The sequence below is a fragment of the Equus przewalskii genome, chromosome 8 (genome assembly GCF_037783145.1).
Source record: "Equus przewalskii isolate Varuska chromosome 8, EquPr2, whole genome shotgun sequence".
Lineage (NCBI taxonomy): Eukaryota > Metazoa > Chordata > Mammalia > Perissodactyla > Equidae > Equus > Equus przewalskii.
Genome location: NC_091838.1, coordinates 63109992 through 63133831, shown reverse-complemented (window position 1 = coordinate 63133831; position 23840 = coordinate 63109992). Strand labels below are relative to the sequence as shown.

Here is a 23840-nt window from a genome sequence, read left to right as displayed (position 1 = left end):
GGAAGCCATCTTGGAAGTGGATCCTCCATCCCCATGAGGGGACATCACATAGATCAGAGATGAACCATCCAGCTGAGCTCTTCATGAATTCCTAAACCACAAAAGCATAAGCAAAATAAAATGATTGCTTTAAGCTGAAAATTTGGAGTCGATGCCTGAAGCAAGAGCATGTGCTTCCCGTTTGCTCTATTCTGACCCCCTTCTTTCCCCTGGCTTTGTTACTCAAATTATTTACATCCTGGCTCCTGTAAAAATTTGGGTTCACAATCTTTATTTAAACCGTGGTCTATAGATTCTTGAATTATGTAAACCTTTGGGAATTAATATATTAAAAATAGAATTTTTTATATATATGACAAAATTAGGTTGTGAGGGGAGAAAGGAAACAAAGCAATGGAAATTTCCACTTGAAGTACTTTATCTTCCATGGGCCACCTTGTTCAAGGTGAAGAGAGCACAAGATCAGGAGTGGTCAGCTCTTTCTGAGAGTCGGCAGCCTTATCTATAAAAGCAGGTCCCATTCATCTTTGACATTCGATGAGTCTATGAGTAAGATAGCTCAGCTTTTGTATTATTTACAGTATTTTGAGTGTGTATTCATGTATCTGGTGTTATAAAGTGTATTTATTCCATGGCAGTCCAGCCTGTGGGGCAAAGGAAATGTCTAATTCTTTGTGAAAGCCTGTGCCTTTCTCATCTTGTACCTCCAGCTCTCAGTAAATATTTGTTGAATAAATGAATGAACAAATGAATGTGTGTTAGTCACCGAGACTACAAAGACAAATGAGGCTCAATCTTTGCCCTCGAGGAGCTCACAGTCTATGGAACACAGGCAGCAAATTAAATGCCAGTTACGCCTCCTGGGTAGCACATTCTTTTATTCAGAAACACCGTTTCATCTGTGTCTAGTCATTGTTCACACCCATACCCAGAAGAAATAACAAGCTACATGAAAACATGCCTTGGAGGAGCCCAGAATGGGGCGGGGGTCTGCAACCCACCTACCCAGAAGAGGCAACCTCCCCCTGCGGAGGTTTAGTGCATGAGAAGGAGGAAGGGGCACACATCCCATCAGAGCTGTGGGAGGCAAGGCACGCTTACTCAGAAGCACCCTCAGGGACCCATCAGAAGAGCAAGAACAGAATCACTGACGCATCATTCCATCAGGCTGTGCTTGAACAGACTGCAGAAACAGCAGTGAGGCCGCTCAATCAACATCACTCCTCAAAGCAGCGGCTAGGGCTGAGAGGTTCAGGGCAAACACCAGAGTTTTGTTTTGTTTTTTAAAAGAGACGTGAGGAAAGCCCTGATTTTAAATCAGCCTGTCCCATACGGGCTTTTAACGAATTATCTTTTTACCTCCCCAGGTATGTTTGGCAAAGTGTCAGCTTGTGCATTTTCTCCCTCTGTCAGTTTTTTTTTTTCTTAAATAATTGAGGACTTTGTGAAGCCGGACAGAGGGGAAGCAAAGACTTTTGTTTAATCTTAAAGATAAGTGTCTTCTTGTTCTTTATTCTCCCAGTGATACTGAGTGTCAGGGTCAATATATTGATATGATCAACGTTGTACAGATTGTTGATTAAAATGCTTTCGGGTTTCGAAAGATTTCTTTTTGCTTATGTTAAATAGCAAGACCATAGGGATGTCAGGAAGTTGTTAGGGAGCAATGCTGGGCTGTTTTGTCAATTTCCAAGCAGCAGAGCTGTGTTCCAGCCCAGGGAGGCCAAGCTCCACAGGTGGAAATGACTTTCTGTTTACCAAGTAAGGAAATACTCAACCAGTGGTTAATTTGCTTTGTTCCTTCAACAGACTCAGAGCTCCTTGAAGTAGAAATCCTCTAAGAAAAGTTAAAAGCAACAACAGCAACCAAACTTCTCTTTTCCTCACAATTTAAAACTTTGTCAGCATCTTAACATTCGGAAGAGAAAATGTCATCTTTATAAGGGTCATTTTCTTTTTTAGAAATTAGCCTTTTCATCATTTCAACATTGGAATCCAAAGTAAACATAAACTCACTGTCTTGGTAATTAGGTAAAATTATAAAAATAAAAGGTATTATTAAAACTAACCCTCAGCTGCAGAAACTGTCAATAGTAAGCGGTGATTAGCTTGCATGTAATATGGCACTGACTGTGCGCTTCATCCAATTCTGGCTGAAGACATCCGCTTTCCCAGGGGGAGGAACTTATATCTTCATGAAAACATAACTTACTTGCTAATTTTTGTTTCTATCCTTTTAAGTTTTGCCACCTGTCTTTGATCTAGATTACTTGCACATTGCTCTTAGCTGTTAGCAGTGGTTCCTGTGTGGTCCACTACCCCTGGTGATCTCAGGGTATTTCAGTCTAGACTCTCACGGCCTTAGACTCCTGTCTTTAGGTAGGCATTATGTTATGAAGTGAATAAAAGTTTTATTGCCTAACCTGCAGAAAGTGACATAAGGTTAAAGAAAGCATGTCAAGACAGCATGCTTGGGCTCCCTGCTTCCAAGCGGTCTGAATTCACTCAATACCTTGGGACCCAGAGCAAGGAAGAGACACTGGAGTATAAAAGCAGAACTGGCATGTGACATGGATTGCTGGTCCCAATCCAGCAATTACTAGGGACCCTCTTGGTTGCATAATCTTGTCCTTTAATATAAAATGAGGACTACATGGATAAAATTCCTGAAGCGTAAGGCTCTTTCTTCCTCAATTCACAAAGCCTATTCTATAATCATAAAAATCATAGGCCCAAAAGGAACTTTGAAAGATTGTATGGCCCATGCTCCTGACTTCGGGTAAAACAATGCATAACCTATCCGTAAAAGATAACAATGTGCCTGTTTTTAAGCTCTGAAGAAAATGATAGTAGCCGGCTTTCTTTGGTAACCTATTCTGATGTTTAAATACTTTCCCCAAAAGGATAATCTTGGAGTCACACAAAGCTGGATTCAAATGTCTTTGCTATCACTCTGGCTACGTGATTGTCAGCAGATTACTGATCCTGCCACATCTTAACTAATTTGTAATATGCGAATAAACAGCAGCCAACTTACATCACTAGGTGGTTTTCAGGAGTGAAGAGAGACATGGGAAGCACTTGGCACAAAGAAGACATGTTATTTGTCTTCTCCTCTTTACCTAACCTGATACCCTCCTATTGCATTCTTAGTGTTCTCCAGGTCACTGCGGAGGGGCAGTATCAAATGTCTAATCATTCCGTAAGGTGATAGATAGCATGATGTAACTGGAAGACTCAGCACAAACCTCAAAGGGAAGCTGGCTTGCCACCTTCAGAATAGCAAGATAAAGTGAGAAAGCATTCAGTATATCACACTGTGTTACCTTACTAGGACTGCCTGAACAGGATACCGCAAACAGGGTAGCTTAGAACAACAGAAATGTATCGTCTCACAGTGGCGGATAGCAGAAGCCCGAGATCAAGGTGTCGACGGGGCCATGTTCCATGTGAAGGCACTAGGGAATGGTCTGTTCCAGGCCTCTCTCCAGCTTCTGGTAGTTTCTTGTATGGCACCATAACTGCAGTCTTCACAAGGCATTCACCCCCGAGTGTGTTTGTGCCCACTTTTTCCCTTTTTATAAGGATACTAGTCACATTGGATTTGGGGCCCAGGCTACTCCAATTTGACTTCATCTTACATCTTATAGATGTAATTACATGTATAACACCAAATGAGGTCACATTCTGACTTGCTAGGAATTAGAACTTCAATATATGAAGTTTGGGGGGATGTATTTCAACCCATAATACACTAAGTTGAGAGATAGTTAGTAGTTCCTGAAAACCTTTTTCCACATGCTCTTTGACATTATTCTTGGGACTTAGGACAATAGTGGTTTGTGGCCAGCCCCCCAAATAGTACAGGAAGACAATTCCTTGGAAAACCAACCTCAAACCCCTTGTATGTTAGGAAAGTGGGAAAACATGGCCATAGTGAAGCGCCCTAAAGTCACATGCACAAATGGAAGAGGAGGGAAAGCCTGGACACAAATAGACAAGACAATAGGGGTCCTAGGTGAGCCACATAGGAATGTTATGTGGTTGGTAAAGGGCCTTTGAGGCAGTGGCTGTGCGCTCCTGTTAGATCTGGGAAGTTTCTCTTCTAACCACTGCTGTGCCGTCATCAGGGCTGGGAAGCTGTGACCCTACGACTGTGACGTGACGCAAAGGCCTTCAATAGTCCACAGGAGGAAATATTGTAAAAAGAGAGCAAGACTCAAAAACTCGCCCCCATGAGAAGAATAAAGTTAATTGAGATTCTCAACACCACATTTTTTGGAAGTTGGGATTAGCTGAAAAAATTTTAGAATAATTTTCAAACATATGAAAGGCTACATTTTGTCATTTCAAAGCAAGAGAGAATTGAGAGGAGGCTTGAATTATGAAAGATATGACTCAAATTAGATTTGAGAAGAACTTAAGAATAATCTATTTAAAAAAACAAAGAAATTGTGGTATCTTCCCTAAATAAAAAAAAAAAAGAAAGAAATTGTGGTATCTTCCCTACATATCTTAAATAAAAGTGTGGCATCTGTCTACTATAAAATGAGCACAGTCATTCTTGAATATCAAAGAGCTGGGCTTTATCCTTCCATCATTTTTTCATGCACCAAAGAGATATTGTGTGCATAGCCTATGCCAGGTGCAGTGCTGGTGGATAGGGTCGTAGGGATGACAGACACAGGCCAGGTCCTCAAAGGGCTCGACTCATGCCTCATGCTCAATATCTAGCTGTTGAATAAATACATAAATGGAGATATATAAACACATAAATTCTAATGCAGTGACATAGTACTAATAGCTGCCCCATACTGTGTTTATATTTCTAATTATGGGTAAAGTAATTAGAGAGTGCTTTGCAGAAGAGGTGGCATTTGTGAAACAATCTTGAAAGATGATGATTGTTTGTGGGGTGGGCATGAAGGGATGGGACACACACACAAAGGCATGGTGCTGGGCTATTTGGACCCTGAGTCCAGGGTGGTTGGAGTGGAGGTTATATGGTAGAGGTTGAGAAGGCCAGTGATCAGAGAGGAGACAGGAGGAGAATGAAGTACATAAAGCCCAGTTCTTTAGAGGGTCTCGTGAGCAACTAGTGACTCTCATGCTTTATTTACTCTAAGTCAAGTCTTACGGTATTTAATGCTCTCCTGATATGTCCTGAAAATAAGGCACTCCTTTTGTCCTTCACTTGTAAATTGGTTAAACAAAAGAATCATGGCTTGTTCATATTCTAAAAGATAGGGGTGGGTGTGGTAATTCTTCAGCTGGGGAATCTTCGACATCAACGTGAGGTATTTGTGAACATCCTTTCTCTTTCAGTAGCAACAGACTTGGGATCATGTTCAGAAAGCTGAACAAGTTTGGTCTTAGCTTCTTGCCAGAGAGTGGTGGGACTTCATGTAGGTGGCAGATGAGAAGAAAGCACAAGGTGGCTGGGATCTTTGATGAGGTTAGAGCCACAGAGCACAGCAAACTTGCCATTGAGTTCTTACCAACTTATTTTGTTGTATAAAAATCCCATCTTTGCACAGCTTGGAAGGAGGGGCTTAGAGCTGAAGTGAATCAGCTCAGAGAAACCCTCCACGCATAACTAGCTGTTGAGTGTCTTCTACTTTTCAGACACTGTGCTAATGCTGGAAGGCAAATACCATACATTCCCTGCCAGCAAGAATTCCAGGTTTTCCTGGCGAGACAGGCATTTCCTTGGCAAGACAGATGACTAAGCAGTCACAACACAACATGAGATAAATAACAAGATAGGCAGAGGGTGCCATGGACACTAGAAGGGGTCCTTAACTCCCCATGGAAGTGGGAAGGTGAGAGGTCAGGGAGCAGGGGACTCCAGAACTGAAACTGATCAGGGCAGAGTATTCCAGGCATGGCAGCAGGATTCAAGAAATGACTTTCTCTTGTGGCTGGAGTTTGAGGTTTGTGGTGGGGGCCATCATGAAGGCTGAGACTGAAGTGTAGATAGAAGTGGGTGGTGCTGAGGGACTGAAATGTCAGCAGTATACCCTCCAAACCTTACAGGAGCTGACCCTGCAGCAGAGGACCCAGACTCATTTGGCTGTAAGCCAAGGTCCCACCCCTTCTGCACACACATACACAAGCAATCACCCAAGGGCACTTTCCTACCATTGCAATGGTTATGTTGAGAAAACCAGGGAAGAGCTCAATTGTAATGAGTAATTAGTGTTGTGACTAAATAAATGAACGCCACCTGTGCATCCTGTTTGGGGAAATGAGTCAAATTAGGGAAACAAGTTGCATAATCACGGCAAATGCCAATCTCAGCCATTGCAGCTATGCTGGTCATTTCTAGTTTTAATGAGTGACTTCGTGATCAGTGTTCATTCAGATGAATAAAGAGGAATTTTAGGTTTATGTTTTATTTTCAATCACATATGTAATATGTGATCACTGCCATAAAAGTAGTTGTGCAAAAAAGAAAAAGATTACACTTAGTCTAAACCCCCCATGCAGAAATGGCTGTGAACATTTTGGTACATATCCTTCCAGACTTTCATAAGTATGTATATTTACAAAAACTGATTATTTTCTTATTCTGTTCTGTTAGTTTGCATTTGATTTTCTAAGTTTTTTTGTTTCCTTTGTTCCCTCTTTTTCTAAAGGGACAAGGGCTAATTTTGCTATGTGATCTGAATTTTTCTTTGATTTCTTCCCCTTTCTCCATTCTACTCCAAGAATTTGGAAGATATGGTACTTGTTTTAAGTTCCTCTGATAGTTACCATGAAATTTTTAAATAATATTGACACATGTTTAAAACCTATGATCTAAATCTATGTATCTCAAATTATTAGCATCAAGAATGAAACAATATCTATTGACTCATCGCTATGTAAACATGAAGAATGACCACGCTTTCCTTCCTCCCACTCCCCACACACACCACCACTCCCTCCCAGTTTTTATTATTCTACTTTGACATTTTTGTCCCAGTCTGTAATAGTTAAATTGTGGGTTCTTGTATAATGGGACTTCTTGTTTCAAGAATATCCTTTACATTCTTCTTAGAAACAATGCTGTTTAACAATATTTGCATTCCTCAATTTCCATATTGTTGGTTAATCTCAGTTACGATAGAGAACATCTATTTTCTAGAGCCCTTTCTCAGCTGAAAATGTCTTCTGATTGACTTCACTTATTACTGGCAGCTTGAGCAGATAATAGAATTTGGGAATCATAGCATAACCATTCTCCCTGAAAACCGCATAGACAAAGTCCACTGGCATCTTTTTCTTTTATATCGGATCTATTTCTTTTTCCTGGGTTTTGGGAAGATTCTTTTTTATAGACTTAATATCCAGTGGATCTAAATGTTCATCATTTTCACAAAGTCTTCAAGAAAAACTTTTAAAATAGAGATTTTTTTTTCGTTTCAGGGGAATTTTTCTTCAATATACAGAGGTTTTTTTTAATGCTTTTTGGTCAGGAAGATTGGCCCTGAGCTAACATCTGGCGACATCTTTTTTTTTTTTTCCTCCCCAAAGCCCCAGTGCATAGTTGTATATCCTACTTGTAGGTCCCTCTAGTTCTTCTATGTGGAATGCTTCTATATAATGGCTTGATTAGCAGCATGTGGGTCTGCACCCAAGATACAAACCCACAAATTCCAGGCCACTGAAGCAGAGTGCGCGAACTTAACTACTGTGCCACCAGGCCGGCCCCTCCATATACGTTTTTGAAATGGGTTCTGTTGTATTGGGACTGATTGCTTCCTCACTCTGGTTATGCATATGCTACATATGCTATGTCTGTGATTCTAATCCGTCTTTTCCTCTTTAATCATTTTCACTTGCCTATTTTATCCCTCTGAACTCTGCTTGGTTATCTCAAATTTGCACTCATCTTAATAGTTTCTAAACCAGATTAAATTTTAGAATCACTTCAAAGAATTTTTGTAAATACAGACATCTTAGCCTCACCCAAGACCCACTGAATCAAAATCTCCTATATTTTCCCTTAGGAATGTATATTTTAAATATCTCCCCCATATTTCTGGTGATTGTCTAGGTTTGGGAACCACTGTCATATTTCACTAATTCCATATAATTCAGGGCTGATTCTCCCCTTTACTGCTTTTCATGCAGTTTCAAATTCTGCAATGGAATTATTTGCTTTCTTGTATTCTTTTCATAAAACCCCTTTTTATCTCTGTTTGTTGCCTCATTACCTATCTTTTAGCAAGTTTGTGTTTTGAGTAATTGCCTTGAGAATATAAAGTAGTTACTCTCTTAAACTTTTGTCTTTCTCTTGCAGCAAATCTTTTCCAAAGTATACTATTCTTTTCTCTTTTAAATGTTATGTTTATTTCCTTGTGTTTATATTTATAATTTGTGTGAGGAACTGTTTTTATTCCTTCTTTGGGGCCTCTTTGATAACTCACTCTTCAATGGTGACTTCTCTGCATTCCCAGGCACTCTTAATTTGAGGACTATGTGATATGCATTTACATAATAAGTTGCGTCATTCAGCAGCCTAAAGAGCCAGTTTCATGGGTAGACCCAGCAGTGGAACTTTGCCGTACTCAGCATTTTTCACATGTCTGAGAATTCTTGTATCAAGACCATCTCTCCATATCTTGGGTACGCTTCACCCTGCCCACTGTTCCATGAACCTAGTGTGAAGTAAGTTGAATAGAACTTACGTGAGTTGGAGCAGTATCCTGTCTAGTTCCAAAATGTTTGTCATGTTTCTTTAGGAATGACCACATTGGTGACAATCATGTTAGAGAAAACTCCCCACCTTCACAGGAGGTCTCTGTGGTTGGGCCATGCGTATTTCTTCGCCACAAGGCATACTCCACATTGTCGCATATTAGTGAGTCCCTCTGCTTCCTGTAGACTGAGTTTGCCTTCAGATCTCAACCCTCATGGTAACAACCTCTCCCCTAGATGTCAGAGTAAGTCTGTAAGAAAGGCAAGTAACAGCCAAAAACTGGAATATTGGATAAGCCCAATATCCATTTGCAGTTGTGGTTAATAAATTGTGGTGTATTGTACAATGCAATGCAAACCCTAATATTCATATGCATAAGTATGGACAAATATTAGAAACAAAGTTGAACAAAAGAGTCAAACAGTCAGTTGAAAGACCCCGAACAACTGTGTTCCACTCTCAGGATGAGCACTTGTATGTCTTTCCTCACTTTGAGGCCGTCTCCATGGTATCAAATGCAGGTTTATAGATGTCTCGTTAAATGGCTTTGTTAGGCAACCTGGTTCAGCCATGAGGAGAGGCTTTTCCCTATTCCTGCTTCTCTTTGGATTTCTGAAAGCAGGAAGGTGGGAAGCTTGCTTTCACATGAGACTTTCCCCCAGAAACAGAGCAAGAATGGCTAGAGTTATTCACAAGGCAGTATTACTGGTAGTATGACCGTGAACAATGCAGAGCATCGTTCTCAGGCAGCACCTTGTCCATACGTTTTCTTCAGAGGTGGAGTTAGTGCTATTATGCTTACAGATGAAGACAGCGAGGCTCGACGAGCTGAAGTGACTTGTCCCTCTTGCTGCCAAAGACAGAAGCTCACTTCAGACAGAGTCCAAAGTGTGCCCACTCTCCACTACATCACAATGCCTGATGCTTCAAGTCCATGGTCAACTCAAGTTGAAAGGTACTTTCAATCATTCAACAAATATTGATAGAACACCTGTTATATGCTCAGTACGGGTGCTGAGGACACAGCAGTGACACACATATCTTTTCCCTGCTGTCGTGACACTTAAAATATAGAATGGGACATAGGCATTAAAGAAGGAATTGCACAGATAACTATTAAATGACAGTTGTGAAGAAGTTACTATGTGATAGTATCTAAGGGGGAACCCAGACTACAGGGTCAGGGAAAGGATTTCTTAAGGAAGGGACCAAAAATCTGAACCTGAGTTAATAAGCAAGTTAATCAGGCAAAGAAGCAGGGAGAACAGCAATACAGGAGAGGAGCAGCCTGTAGGAAGAGCCCAAAGGCTGGAAGGACTTGGTAAACTAAAGAAATTAGCATAAGGGCATAGTGAAGCAGGTGGATGGTGGCCAAAGATGAAGAGCAACACATCCTGCCAAGGTGTGTAAGCCATGAAGACCAGGATTTGGGTTTTATCCTAAAAGTAAGGGCCAGTCTCTGCAGGGTTTCAACAAGAGGGAGGCATGTTCATATCCATTGCTTTGTCTACTAAAAAAATGGTGAAGAGAGCAGACTGGCTTATTTCTGAGCCAAAATATAATTGGGAATAATTAATATATACTAATTACCTGTTACATTGTTATAGATTCACTTATATAATATCTGTAAGACTCTTTTTTTTTTTTAAGATTTTATTTTTCCTTTTTCTCCCCAAAGCCCCCTGGTACATAGTTGTGTATTTTCACTTGTGGGTCCTTCTAATTGTGGCATGTGGGATGCCACCTCAGCGTGGCTTGATGAGCGGTGCCATGTCTGTGCCCAGGATCCAAACCGGTGAAACCCTGGGCCACTGAAGCAGAGTGTGCGAACTTAACCACTGGGCCACAGGGCCAGCCCCTGTAACACTCTAAATAGATGAAAATATGTCACTCTTAGTCTACATTTTGAAAACTGAAAGTTGATCTGGCAAACCTTAAAAGACATCCCTGGGGCCAGCCCAGTGGGACAACAGTTAAATTTGCATGTTCTGCTTTAGTGGCCCGGGATTCGCTAGTTCGGATCCCAGGTGCAGACCTACACACTGCCTGTCAAGCCATGCTGTGATAGGCATCCCGAATATAAAGTACAGGAAGATGGGCATGAATGTTAGCTCAGAGCCAGTCTTCCTCAGCAAAAAAAAGAGGAGGATTGGTGGCGGATGTTAGCTCAGGGCTAATCTTCCTCAAAAAATAATTAAATAAATAAATAAACTTTAAAGAAAAAGAAAAGACATCCCTGGCATTCACAACTTGTCAAGTTGAACAGTTTGTCTTCTGGATAAGAGATGTCAGAATCCCAATGCAACCTCCATGGATCTTGCCTCAGTCCACCCTTGCAAGTCAGACTTGCCTGCCCTCCTGCCAGCAAAAGGTTGGGGCCGTGAACCCTAAAGTCTGCTTAAGTTCTTCTAGGGACAAAGAAATATACCACATGGCAAAATGGATGGGCCTTTATTTTAAATCAATATTTTATTTTTATAGATTCTCATTCAGTGACTATAAAGGGCCCATTTAGTAGATCTTTTTTTAGTGTCAGAAAATTAATTTCAATGCCACTTCACTTGATTGCCTGCCATTTTCCTCCCCCTACTTCCTCTGACATTTATCCATTGTTGTTTCATACGCTAGGAAATGACTGATTACTCTCCAGAGTAATGCCACCTGGGGTGATGAATGGTACCTATTTGTTGAGTACCAATGGCATGGAAGTACTATGTCAAATACTTGGAAATGGATGATGAAGACGAACAAGCCAGGTTTTCTGCCCTCAGGAGCCCTCCAGTCTTAGGAGATCAGAGGGTCACAGTCCACTGGGGTACAAGTGCTGCTGAGATGGCTAGCACGCTCTGCATTTTCAAAAGCAAGAAAGAAACCAGGAGAACTTTTGGTTACCTGGATCATTGGGAGTAAGGATTGTTTTTAGGAAGTTGTTTAAAAAAATATGTAGAAATCCCATGCTTCTGAGAGTTGGTTATATCAGAATTCTGGGCAGTCCGTTCAAGTATTCCTTACATGATTCCTTTCACCGAGTCAATCTCTTGAAACAAATCCTCTCTGAACTAGCAGTCATCTTTGGGGATCGCTCATGTGTATGTTTGCAGGCCACTGCACGGTTCCTCTATGGAAGGGAGCAAATAGCTATTGTCTAGTTGTTTTCATCTTTGATTTACTTCATTGTAAACGTGATGTAAAGCTGGCTATGTTAAGGTAATTATACCTAAGCTTTGATTTTCTGCTGCTAAATGGAATCATGTACAAGGCATCCCTCCCACCCCAGAGGAATGGAACATTTAACCACAGTAACCATTTTTACATTGGATGAAGCACCTTGCTCTCCTTTAGGACTTCATTGCCATAAAGTATCTGATTATTGGGGGAAACATGCACAGGTTCTGCAGAATTACATTGTGTTTGATGCTCAATGTAAACCCCCAGATGCCACAAAGTAGCAACTCCTTAGCAAGGGGAGCAGAGGGAGGGGGCGTGATCTCTACTAAATATAAATTCCAGTACAGATTTATAGATATTTAAACTCCTCCCTAATATTTGATACATTCCTAAATAGGCTGAAATAGTTCTTTTTCCCTCTGCTTGGTACCTGTCATTCTCCTGGAAATCTAAAGCAGCATAAATCATGCACTCAGTCATCAGAACAGAAGTAGAGTATGACCTGAAATATACTTTGGGTATTAAAATTCATAATCTTTCTCAAGCCACCCCCTAATCTGGGACCCTGAGTTTTGGGCCTCTTTTAGGAGGTGATATTTCACTACTTACCCCTCAGTTTATGGTAATTTTATGCTGATCCAGGTCCAGGGATAATTTCTCCCAAATTCTTTATGAGGAAAACTCAGTTGTCATTTGCATCTTAGATCCCTGCAATGGATTGGCAGGCATTAGAGAGTAAATCCATCCTCCAGCTATAATTCATTTAGGTCTCTCTCCAATTTGACACAGTGGAGCAGGGTGCTGTTATTGAGAACTTGAAGCACCAGGTGTGATTAAATAAGATCACGCATTTCATTCTCTCTTTAATTTCACGTCAGTCTTCAGCAGCTGAATCCACGCACTCCCCCCGTGGAGTCAGCCAGCACCGTGCATTTGTGGTGTGCCCAGCAGAACCGTGGCAATATGTTTCCAAAGTAAGCCACCCTGCTGGACCATTGTGAGTCAAATCTGGTTTTGCCTCCAAATTATTCAGTATTGCTAGATCTGGTTTATTCATCCACTCCTCTCTCTAGAGAGAAGACCTCTGGTACTTTTACATCATTGATGCTCAATTTCAACTAAAAGTAGTTTCAAAAGAGAGAAGACTAGAATCAAGGATAAAGGCACAGTTAGAAGTCTTCGCAGCCTTTCATCTCAACCCCTCTGCTTGTTTCTTCTGCGACTCCCTCACATCTCTCCCCACCCACCCCGATTCTCTGCTTCTAGAATTGGGAGTTGGAAATGGCATTGGTACATTTTATTTGCAAGCGTGTCCTGAGAAACTACATTTGTGGCATTCTTGATGCCATTATATAATGAAATTGAGGTAAGGGGGCATTTCTCAGATTAGGGTTCAGTGTGCCTGACCCCTAATGTTTAGCTGTAGGCCGTTCAGGACAACAAGAATAAAGCAGTGCCCCTGTATTGAGATGCAAGCAGTGGTCATGCGGTATAACCAGGGTGACAATAAGTGCCATTATGGATGCAGTCTCTGGAGAGAAGGAAGTAGCTGTCCCTTCCCAGCTGTGTGTACTCTTCCTTTGCCCCAGAAGACAATCACTATGACCAGTAATGGGTCAACTGTGTAGCATGGTGTGGGTGAATTCATCCTACAAATACAGATTGAGTGCCCGTGTGCCAGGTGCTGTCCTAGGCACTGCCTAGCAAACACCATCACTGCTCTGCCGAAGCTTATCCACTCTTCATGATCTGACCTCTGCATACTTCTCTTTTCTCATCCATCACCCCCAGTGTGCTCTGTTACTGTCCAGTCCAGTAGAATAACTTGCAGTCCCATGACTGTCATGCTCTTCTTGCTTCCATTCATCCTGGTCCACATGCCTATAGAGCCTGGATCTCTTTCTACCTCTTTACCTCCCTACCTTCCAGCCAAACAACAGGACTCGTTTCCTAGAAGTACCACCCCTGGCCTCGCCCCTCTTCTCAGCTAACTGAAATATGTCATCTTGTCTTTCATCCCTACTTTAACCTTTTCTAGGTGAGAGATTGTGTCTTATTTATTATGGTCCACATTCTGCTTGACACATAGTGGGCGCTCAATAAATATTTGTTGAATTAATCATTTAATTTATATCCTTGAATAAGATCCATATGCACTCATTTACTCTCTACGTAATTTTTGTAAGACCCACAAGATAGCTCTTAAATAGAGAGTGGAAAGATTGTGACATTTGTAATGTTGGTCACCCTAATTGTAGTGAGAATTAACACCCCTGTGTACTTTCTTAGGAAAATCACGTCTTCTCCCTGGTCTGCTTTTTAATAAGAATGGAACCCCTTGGCAAAATTAGATTGGAACTGTTAGAAGTATTAGGTGGTTCTTTGTTGGAATCACTTCTGGAGAATTACCAAGCCTGTGCTTTCTTATTGAGTACAAATTAAAATTTATTTTAAAAATAAGAAGAAACAGATTTACAACTATAAAAAATAGACGTGTGTAGATATAAGTTTGAAGGTAATGCATAAAAATGAAAGAGCTTTATTTGGGTGATGAGATTAAAGGTATGTTTTTCTGTTTTCAAAATGTTCTTTAATATTTTTTAATTTATTTTTGATGGAAAAAATGTTAAAGCAAAAATCTTCTTGAAGGGAGCAGATATCCAGGAGGTTTTTGCTTTACTTGTACGAGCTCAAGTGAATCAGTTAAGGGTTCTCTGAGCAAACAGATATCTTGCCGATTTTTTTTTAACCTCAAGCTTTTTATCAGCAAGATATTCATTTATTCATTCAACAAATAAATATCCACTGTGTGTCAGGCACTGTGATATGTACTTGTTTTCTCTTTATTAGTAAAATGATTCACAATATACGTGTGTCAAATCATCACATTGTACACCTTAAACTTACACAATGTTATATGTCAATTATATCTCAAAAAGGCTGGAAAAAAATAATAATGGTGATAAATTTTTGTAGCACTTGGTAGCTCCCAAAGCTCCTTCCCATACATTACAAATGCTCTCTCTCATAATTCTGTAAAGTAGATAGGATATTGTATTAGTCAGAGAAACGTTAGCTGCTGTAACAAATAGGTTCCAAAAAGTTAGTGGTTTAGTTCTCTGTTATTTAACAGTTCTCGCTGGAGGTTGCAAGTCAGTGGATGACTGTTCCACATAGTCATTTAGGGGCTCAGGCTGGCAGCAGCTCTGCCATCTTTAATATACCGATTTTGAGACTGCTCCAGTCCTTGCCATTCTAACCTGAACGTAAAGGGCCTTGAGCCAGTAAACAGAGGTTACAAACATCACTTGTGCTTAAATTCTGTTGGAAAAACTTAATCACATAACTACATCAGCCTCAAGGGAAGTTTGGAATTGTAGTCTAGTCTTGTACTCAGGGTGAAGGGAAGAATGAATTTTGGTAGATAGCCAGCACTCTCTGCCACAGCAGATATATTTAAATTACCATTTGTAAGATGAAAAAACTAAGGCTCAAAGAGGCTGACCTGCTTAAGATCAGCCAGTTGAACATGAACAGTCAGAACAAGAAGTCAGGCTCCTGAATGCTAGATCATTATCTCCTCCATTACTTTGAGTTGCCTGGAAACGGAATGATAGCAAAGTCCTGGCTTGGTGGAAGCATTACCCATGGATATCTAGCGCTGGCTACGAACATGAACATGAACTCTCATAGCACAGCCTAGAATATGAATTCTTGTATTGGTTTACTTGGTTCAGTCCGGACCAGAAAGGGGGTGCTCCTAGTGCTTGAGGAAAGGCCAAATGCTACCTTGTCAACATTTTAATGTGAGCAGTGTGTTTGGCTTTCCACAAGCTCCATGACAAGACTGAGAACTGACTAATAAAATCCATACCCATGTCGAAAGTTGATGTAGACACACGGTCCACAGGCATGAATATAGCCAGGGATCTCCCTTGTATCTTCCGTTGTTCCCTACCAATGGCTCATTTAATGAATATTTATGGAGAGCTTGTTATGTGGTAGGCGTAGGGCTACAGAAAGGATCAAGATGGACACAACTGCAGCCATCATGGAGCTCATCATAAACAATAACAACTAACAAAACAATGACAAACTGTGACAAAGGATGCTAAGAGAGAGAATAATGGTGGCAGACCCATTTCAGAGATGGCTTCTAGGAAAGCATTTCTGAGGAAGTAATAGTTAAGCTGAGTCCCAAAGGATACGAAGGAGTCAGTTATGCTAAGAATAGTGGGGAGAGACTTCCAGACCAAAAAGCACAGTGTGAGCACTGGTTCTAAGTGAGGAAGAATGTGGCACATTCAGAGAACTGAAGGTGTCCCATGGGATATTGAGTGAGTAGAAAGTGGTCAAGAAGATAACCCTTGCAAAAACCTATGAGGTGGGTTACTATTATCATCCCCATTTTAGAGTTAAGGCACTGAGGCATAAAGATTAGATGGTTAAGTAACTTGTGTAACGTCACGTAGCTGATAAACAGGAGGGCCAGGATTTAAACTCAAGGAGTCTAGCTCCAGAGTTTACCCCTACAACACTGGGTTATACAGTCATACAACCAGAACAAGACTCAAATCCTCCCCCTTGGTCCATAAGCAATTTTTCTCTCCTCTAAAAAGAAAGATCTTCTTCCCTTAGCAAAAGGTTCTTAACCTGTGATCTCTGGACCTCTTCCTTCTCCAAGGGAACCATGGATAGAATTCAGTGGGGCAGATGAATTTGGAGATAGAGATACAGAGAGATATATAGAGAGATATGTATGTACATATATGCATGTATATATATATATATATAGATATTTCCTGTAGGATATACATTATATTAGAATATATTTTAATCAACTTTTTCCTGAAATTTAACATTTCTTTCTATTATGAATGTAGGTACAAAACCTCAGTACTTTTTCTAAGCACTTCATGTGACTTTGTCACTAGCATCACGGGTCATTTTTAATCACATAACAGTTGTTGAAGATATCTTGAAATATCATTTGCACTCATCACTACTTTCAAATTATGGTAGTTATTATTCCTGCCAATAAATCCTATTATTTAACGCATTGATAAAGAAACACATGTATTGTTCTGTCACACATTTTTGAAACTCTTAAGGGTTTATCAGTATAACTTTTTTGTTTTGTAATCTTATATATTTTTCTTTATGCATTTAAAAACATTCTTGAGAAGGAGTTCATGGGCTTCCTTCACCAAACTGCCAAAGGAGTCCACAGCACCAAAAAAGTAAAGATCCCTTTCCTTAACCTTTTCTATGTTTAAACTTCCGCCTTTCTTCCCTACATCACCAGATTTCTAGAATAGTCCATATGGATTGTCTGTACTTCCTCACATCTCCTTTGTTCCACAGTCCACTGTTTCCTGGCTTTCACCCCCAACTTGTTTTCACAAGATGGTTGCTCTAAGATCACTCAATCCTCCCAAGTTAAATGAATTCTTTTGAGCATCTCTTTTCCCTGACATCTGTCGAATTTTGCCGCTCTTGATCCCATTTTTCTTCAAGTGACTCTCTCTTGCTTCAGCTTCAGGAAAATCACCCTTTTTTTTCCTGTACCTACTTTGCAGTGTCTTTACAGGCTCCTCAGTAATCCCAGCTAGTTCTTCTAAGCTTCATTCCTAAATTCCTAGCTGTGCAAAGAAAATTTTCACCTTTAAGGCCCAGAGGCATCCCAAACTCAGCGCATTGAAGTTGAGCTCATCGATTGCCTCAGCCACCAACCCTGCTCTTTTGTCCTGCATCCACGTGTTGATTACTGACATCACTCTCTTCTTATCACCCAAGCTGAAAACTTCAGGGCTGCCCTCAGTTGCTCCCCCTCCCTCACCCCTACATCTACTAAATAAACAGTTCCTATGGGTCTGCATTATTGAGGAAGTGGGGTTGATCTGTCCCAAGAATGACATGTATTACTGGGAGAGGTGTCAACCTTTTAGGTATAAGTTTTATGAGTATAATAATAATTTATAAACCCTTGAGTATTGCTCTATGATTTTAACTATCCTTCCCCAGGCCAAAACTTTTGCCAGGAGTCTCATGGCTAATTTATGACTTAAAATTCAAAGTTTAATGGTTTTCTTCTCTTTCTCAGTGTGGAACATGTTGAAAAACAGGCCACATTCCTCTGCTCAGTGTCAGGTAGAACTTTTTTCCTTGCTAACTAGCAGTTTCTAACCTTTTCCTGATTAGAGCAGGGTGAGGGAGGCAGGCGGGTCAGGAAATTTCTTACTTGACAAATACTGTCATAAGCCAGCCTCACCTTGAGGGCTGACAAGTGTTTACCCTTAGAGGTGTTCTTCCAGACACCACAACCACCTCACCACCCCCATTCTGGAGATGGCTCACCTGTGGTTCCTGTGAGGAGAGCAACAGCATCTGTGTCCTTCTACAACTTTATTTTTCTTTAGCCCACAGTGTTCTAGCAATGCATCAGCTTCTTGGCTTGAGTTGCATTTTCCCCTTTTAAGTGGCCTTCTTAGGGAGGCCTTAGCTCCTCCCCAACCAGCTCTCTTGTGTGGGATGGCCCAGATCTGATCCCAGGAAGTGATTGTGTAGTCCTTGCCCTGACAAATGAGGGCTGACTGTCCCTAGCATTAGAATCTTTTGTTTGCCTGCCACCGGAGCAGTTAGCCAGCCGCTGGTTCTGGCTCTTTCGATGTCTCACTTTGTGCCCCAAGCTCCCGGAGGCACATGTCAGGTTGTTTGAGAGTTCCCTCGAAGTCTCCCCACTGAACTTGGGATGAGGGAGTAGCCCCTCCATGCCTCCCTTCTCTCCTCCTCAAGCAAATAGAGGCAAATTAGGATGTCAGGGACTCGTGCCCAGCTTTCTTTATAGAAAACCTCCTTCTAAAACTTTTTCATTGAAGTATAATACAAAAACAGTATATGTATATTAACTGTACAGCTCACTGGATTTTCACAGATTGAACACACCTATGAAACTAGCACCCAGATCAAGAAATAGAACATAGCTAGTATCCCGGAAGCCCTCCTTGTTGCTCCCTTCCAGGCACTACCCTCTCCCTGCCTGTGCAAAGGGTAAACACTATTCTAAATTCTAATAGTGAAGAATAGCATCATCTGTTCTTGTTCATTATGTAAATGGAACCATACACTACATACTCTTTGTGTCTGACTTCTTTCCTTCAACATGATACTTGGGAGATTTGTCTGTGTGTCATCTGCAGTTTTGGGTTTTTTGGGGGTTTTGTTGCTGAGGAAAATTCACCCTGAGCTAACATCTGTGCCGGTATGTGGGTCACGACCACAGCATGGCTGCTGTCGAGTGGTGTATGTTTGCGCCTGGGAACCGAACCTGGGCTGCCAAAGTAGAGTGTACTGAACTTAATCACTAGGCCATGGGCCTGGTCCCAAGTCTGCAGCTTTTTGTTCATCCATGTTGTTTATTCTAATGGCTCTAAATTATTCAACATGTAAACATATCACAATTTATTTATGGATTCTGTAGTTGACGGGCATTCGGGTAGTTTCCAGTTTGGGGCTACTCTGTAGAAAGTGCTGCTCTGAATGTTACTAGACATGTCTTTGGGTAAACATAACTACGCATTAGTATATACTAGGAGGGATTTGTTGAGCCATAGGGCAGGTATATTGTATTAGTTTGCTAGGGCCGCCATAGCAAAGTACCACAGACTGGCTGGCTTAAACAGCAGACATTTATTTTCTCTCAGTTCTGGAAGTTAGAAGTCTGAGATCAAGGTGTCAGTAGAGTTGGTTTCTTCTGAGGCCTCTCTCCTTGTCTTATAGAGGCCATCTTCTCCCTGTGTCCTCACATGGTCTTCCTTCTGTGTGTCTCTGTGTCCAAATTTCCTCTTCTAAGGACACCAGTCACCCTAATGACTTCATTTTATCTTAATTACCTCTTTAAGATCCTGTCTCCAAATATGGGGAAATTCTGAGGTACTGAGGGCTATAACTTCAACATATAAATTTTAGGGGGACGCAGTTCAGGCTATACATGTACGTTCCACTTCAGTGGATTCTTCCAGTGTCTCAACAGTGGTTGTACCAACTACCACTGCCTCCAGGAGTATATGAGAGATCTGGTTGTTCCACATCCTCACCCACACTTGGTATCTTCTGTCTTTTAAAGAAATCTTTAAACACAAGCTCCCAACCTTTATATGCTCTTGATCTGATTGAAGGGTAAAGATAATAGAACTGATTTTCACACCTTTTTTGCAAACCTTGCACATACAGTGCAAGGTATATGGCATCTCCCTTTGTTATGTGGCGTCTGTTGTCTTCAAGGAAAATTTCATTCTAACATCATGTTAACTAGTCCTAGAATTTTTGCTTGTGTTTTGCATTATTAGGCAGAAAAATAAGTTGGCCATGACAGTACCTTCATTTTACTTTTGAAATTTGGCCCTCCCACACCTGTCCCAGCATTTCGAGGGTAACTCACCGAAAAGGTGATACCAGAAATCTCTAAGCAGGTAGACCTCTTTATTCTGATGTTGGGGCTGCAGCTCTGGGGGTGAACCCTGGTAATAACGCCTCTCAGTGGCGCTGCCCCCACCTGGAGGAGTCCAACAGCTCCAGCAGTGGTGGCTGCTCCTCCCGGGCCTCCAGCAGTTCTTTCTTCCTTGTCCCTTCCTCCATAGCTGGGGAGTTCACTTGTCCTCTTCCAACACCATCTCTAACGGGAGGCTTCTGAAAGGATTTTTCTGATGGCACTTAAGGTACAATAAGGCTCACTCCAAAACAGCTATTTTAAAACATTTATCCAAATCTCCCAAGGACCCACAGAGGAGCAACAAGTCTATGTAATCATAACCCCTCGCCACCCCCCCAAGGATCCCATTGTCAGTGCCCAACTCAGAGCACAAGTCCGTGGCTCATTCTTGACTCAGAAAACGTGCTTCACCCCACAAATCTTTCCACAGGGTAGAATGATGAATCTCTCACTAAACTCAGGAGTTTAGGAGATCTGGGGGAAATTATCTATGCAAATTACAGGAATAGCCTGTAATTTCAAGGGTGAAGTATGTAAGCAGAGCTATACAGACATGACATTTTGATCATGTGGTTAAGTTTGTCTTTTCTCTAGGCACCAGAGTTTTAGACTTTGAAGACAGGAATAGGACTTTGTACACTTGCCCTTCTTTTGTTTTTTTTTAAGAAGAGCCAATGTTCCAAGCTACAAAAAAATAGTTGGGAAATTAGTAGCATCCACAAAGAGCAAACAGCAGTGGTTCCTTCTCCGTAAGAATGAAGCACTAAGCCAACCTTTTTTTTTTTTTTTTTTTAAAGAAAACACCGAATGTAGTATTTTCAAATACTGTGCCTGCTCTTTTTTTTTTCTGCTTTTTCTCCCCAAATCCCCCCAGTACATAGTTGTATATTTTAGTTGTGGGTCCTTCTAGTTGTGGCATGTGGGACGCCGCCTCAGCGTGGCCTGATGAGCAGTGCCATGTCCACACCCAAGATCCGAACCAGCGAAACCCCAGGCCTCCCCAAAGTGGAGCGCGCGAACTTAGCCACTTAGCCACGGGGCCGGCCCCTAAGCCAACCTTTTTAAGCTTCTGGTCAGAAAACAGAGGGAAAGAATCTCTCTGAGAGACTGAATAACATATAGTTATGCTCTTAAATGTGGAGAAGGAGACATTGAATCAATATGTACATTGAATTAATCCAACTTTATTCTACTTACTGCTTAAAACAGAATTAAGACATCTAAAGGTTTTTAAGTTTCTTTCTTTTAAGAAAGAAAGCTGTTCAAACCAGCCCTTATGGTTTAGTGGTTAAGATTCAGAGCTCTGACTGCCTCGACCCGGGTTCATTTCCTGGTCATGGAACCACATCACCCGTCTGTCAGTTGTCATACTGTGGTGGCAGCTAACATAGCAAACTGAAAAAAGGCAAAACCAAAAACTAACAACTGGGATACACAACCATGCACTGAAGGTTTAAAAGAAAAAAAAAGAAAGGGAAAGAAGGAAAGTTGTTGGATGTTTATCTCAGAGGAATGAAAACATGTTTGTGTAAAAATCTATATACTGATGTTCATAACAGCTTTATTTGTAATAGCCAAAGACTGGAAACTATATATCCCATACTGGGTGTAAGGTTAAGCAAATTGTGGTACATCCATCCATAGCATACTAGTCATCAATAAAAAGGAACAAACTAAGGATACGTGGCAACAAGTTGGATAGATCTCAAAAGAATTATGCTGAGTGAAAAAAAGCCAATTTCAAAAGGTTATATACTCTATAATTCTACATACATAACACTCTTGAAATAAAAAACTTGTAGATATGAAAAACAAATTAGTGGTTGCCAGGGGTTAGGGTTGGTGAGTAGGGGTAGACGTGGGCCATAAAGGTGAAGCACAAGGGAGCCCTGTGGTGATGGTACAGCTCTGTATCTTGATTGTGGTAGCAGTTACACAAAGCCACACATATGATAACATTTCACAGAACTACACACACACGAGTGCTTGTAAAACTGATGGATTATACCAATGTCAGCTTCCTAGTTTTTATATTGTACTATAGTTATATAAAATGTTAGCATTGAGGAATGCTGAGTGAAGGGCACACAGGACGTCTCTGTACATTTTTCTACAGTTTCCTCTAAATTGACAATTATTTCAAAATAAAATTAAAAAAAGAAAGCTGGTATATTGTATATCTTTGTGTTTCCATTGGCAATAGAGTCACTTCATCCTACATTAAAAATGATATTTATATTTTATTTTGTTCTGTAGAATTTCTATAGAATTCTATGGAATTAAAATGGTATAGCAGATACAGAGAAAAATAGATAGAAGATGTCAAGCCTTTATCTGTTCCTGCCACTTAATTTGAAGTTATTGGGGATAGTGAGAGCTGGAATAGAAACGTTTGAAGATTTTTGGAATTACACCTTCTTTTACACTTGTTTTAGCAAGATTAAAGGCAAAATCACCTCCGTAGGAACCTTTATTTATGTATTTATATTTATAAGCTCTATTTATTTATTCCTATAGTAGTCAAAAAACAATAAACCACACTGGAAACCTAGATAATTACTAAATTACTATCAGGAGTGAAAACCTTTATAAATTTGAGCATTTGTTCTCATCAAATCATATAAATCAGAGGTGACTGTTTGAGATTTAGAAGAAAATGCAATTAAGAAGGTTACGAGAGATGGTCCTTCAAAGTTTCGTATACTGACCTCCCTGCTTCACTCCTGTCCCCAGCCACCGCCTTCTCCCTGGAGGAACCATATTGCTCTTTGAAATCACTTATTGTACGTCCTGCCTGCTATCCCACGTGGTCCCAATATAACATGCTTTCTTAGAGAAAAAGAATGAATTCTTCATTAATTTCCATGTACTTCTTGATAAACATGGACACTTTCAGATTGCCAATAGAGTCACTGCAGCTAGGCACCTGCAGGAAAGAAGGAGAAAAGATCGGCAAGTCTCACAGTTACATCTTGGAGGAATTCCATAACTACCACCGCAGCTGTTGGCTTGTACTTGGCCAAGTAGGGAAATAGAAGAAAAGCCAGAATACCTTCTCTCAACTTGTAAATTAGCAAATTACCAGCAGATTGTCTAATTTCCCTCCCTGCTGCTCTCACACCTGCATGCCATCAGTGTTTTGAACTAATATGTCAATGTAGAGGCATAAAGTGGTCTACGTTCTACATCGATTTCTAGTTTGGGTGTGTGAATGTTTGTAATAGAAAATCTCTCTCTTAAAACCCAATGGAGACGTGCAACGAGGGGAAACCTCTTAAATACCTCCATTAATGGTTTTGTACCAATGGCTCTTGATAAAGCAAAAATTATAATTTTGAGATATGTATGATATAATCTACTCTTTGTGGTTGCAAATTCTAAATTTTTTCTCTCCGTGGTTGTCTCCCACCAATTTGGTTGTCATCTTAAGAAAGGATAAGATTCCTTAGTGGTAATATGGGAATACTGTTATTTCATTTAATACCAAACTAAAGT

At 40.7% G+C, this 23840-nt stretch overlaps 1 protein-coding gene across 3 annotated transcripts in view; it reads left to right on the top strand.

The window, feature by feature from the left end:
• SAMD12 (sterile alpha motif domain containing 12) overlaps positions 1–23840 on the top strand; it is a 381347-nt gene that overhangs the window by 250833 nt on the left and 106674 nt on the right. Inside the window, exon 5 of one of the 3 annotated variants that reach the window (XM_070631928.1) lies at positions 9491–9641. The exons of the other annotated variants lie outside the window; for them this stretch is intronic. Coding sequence (XP_070488029.1) covers positions 9491–9641 — 151 coding nt within the window. The remainder of the gene's footprint in view (positions 1–9490; positions 9642–23840) is intronic. 3 annotated transcript variants of the gene reach the window in all.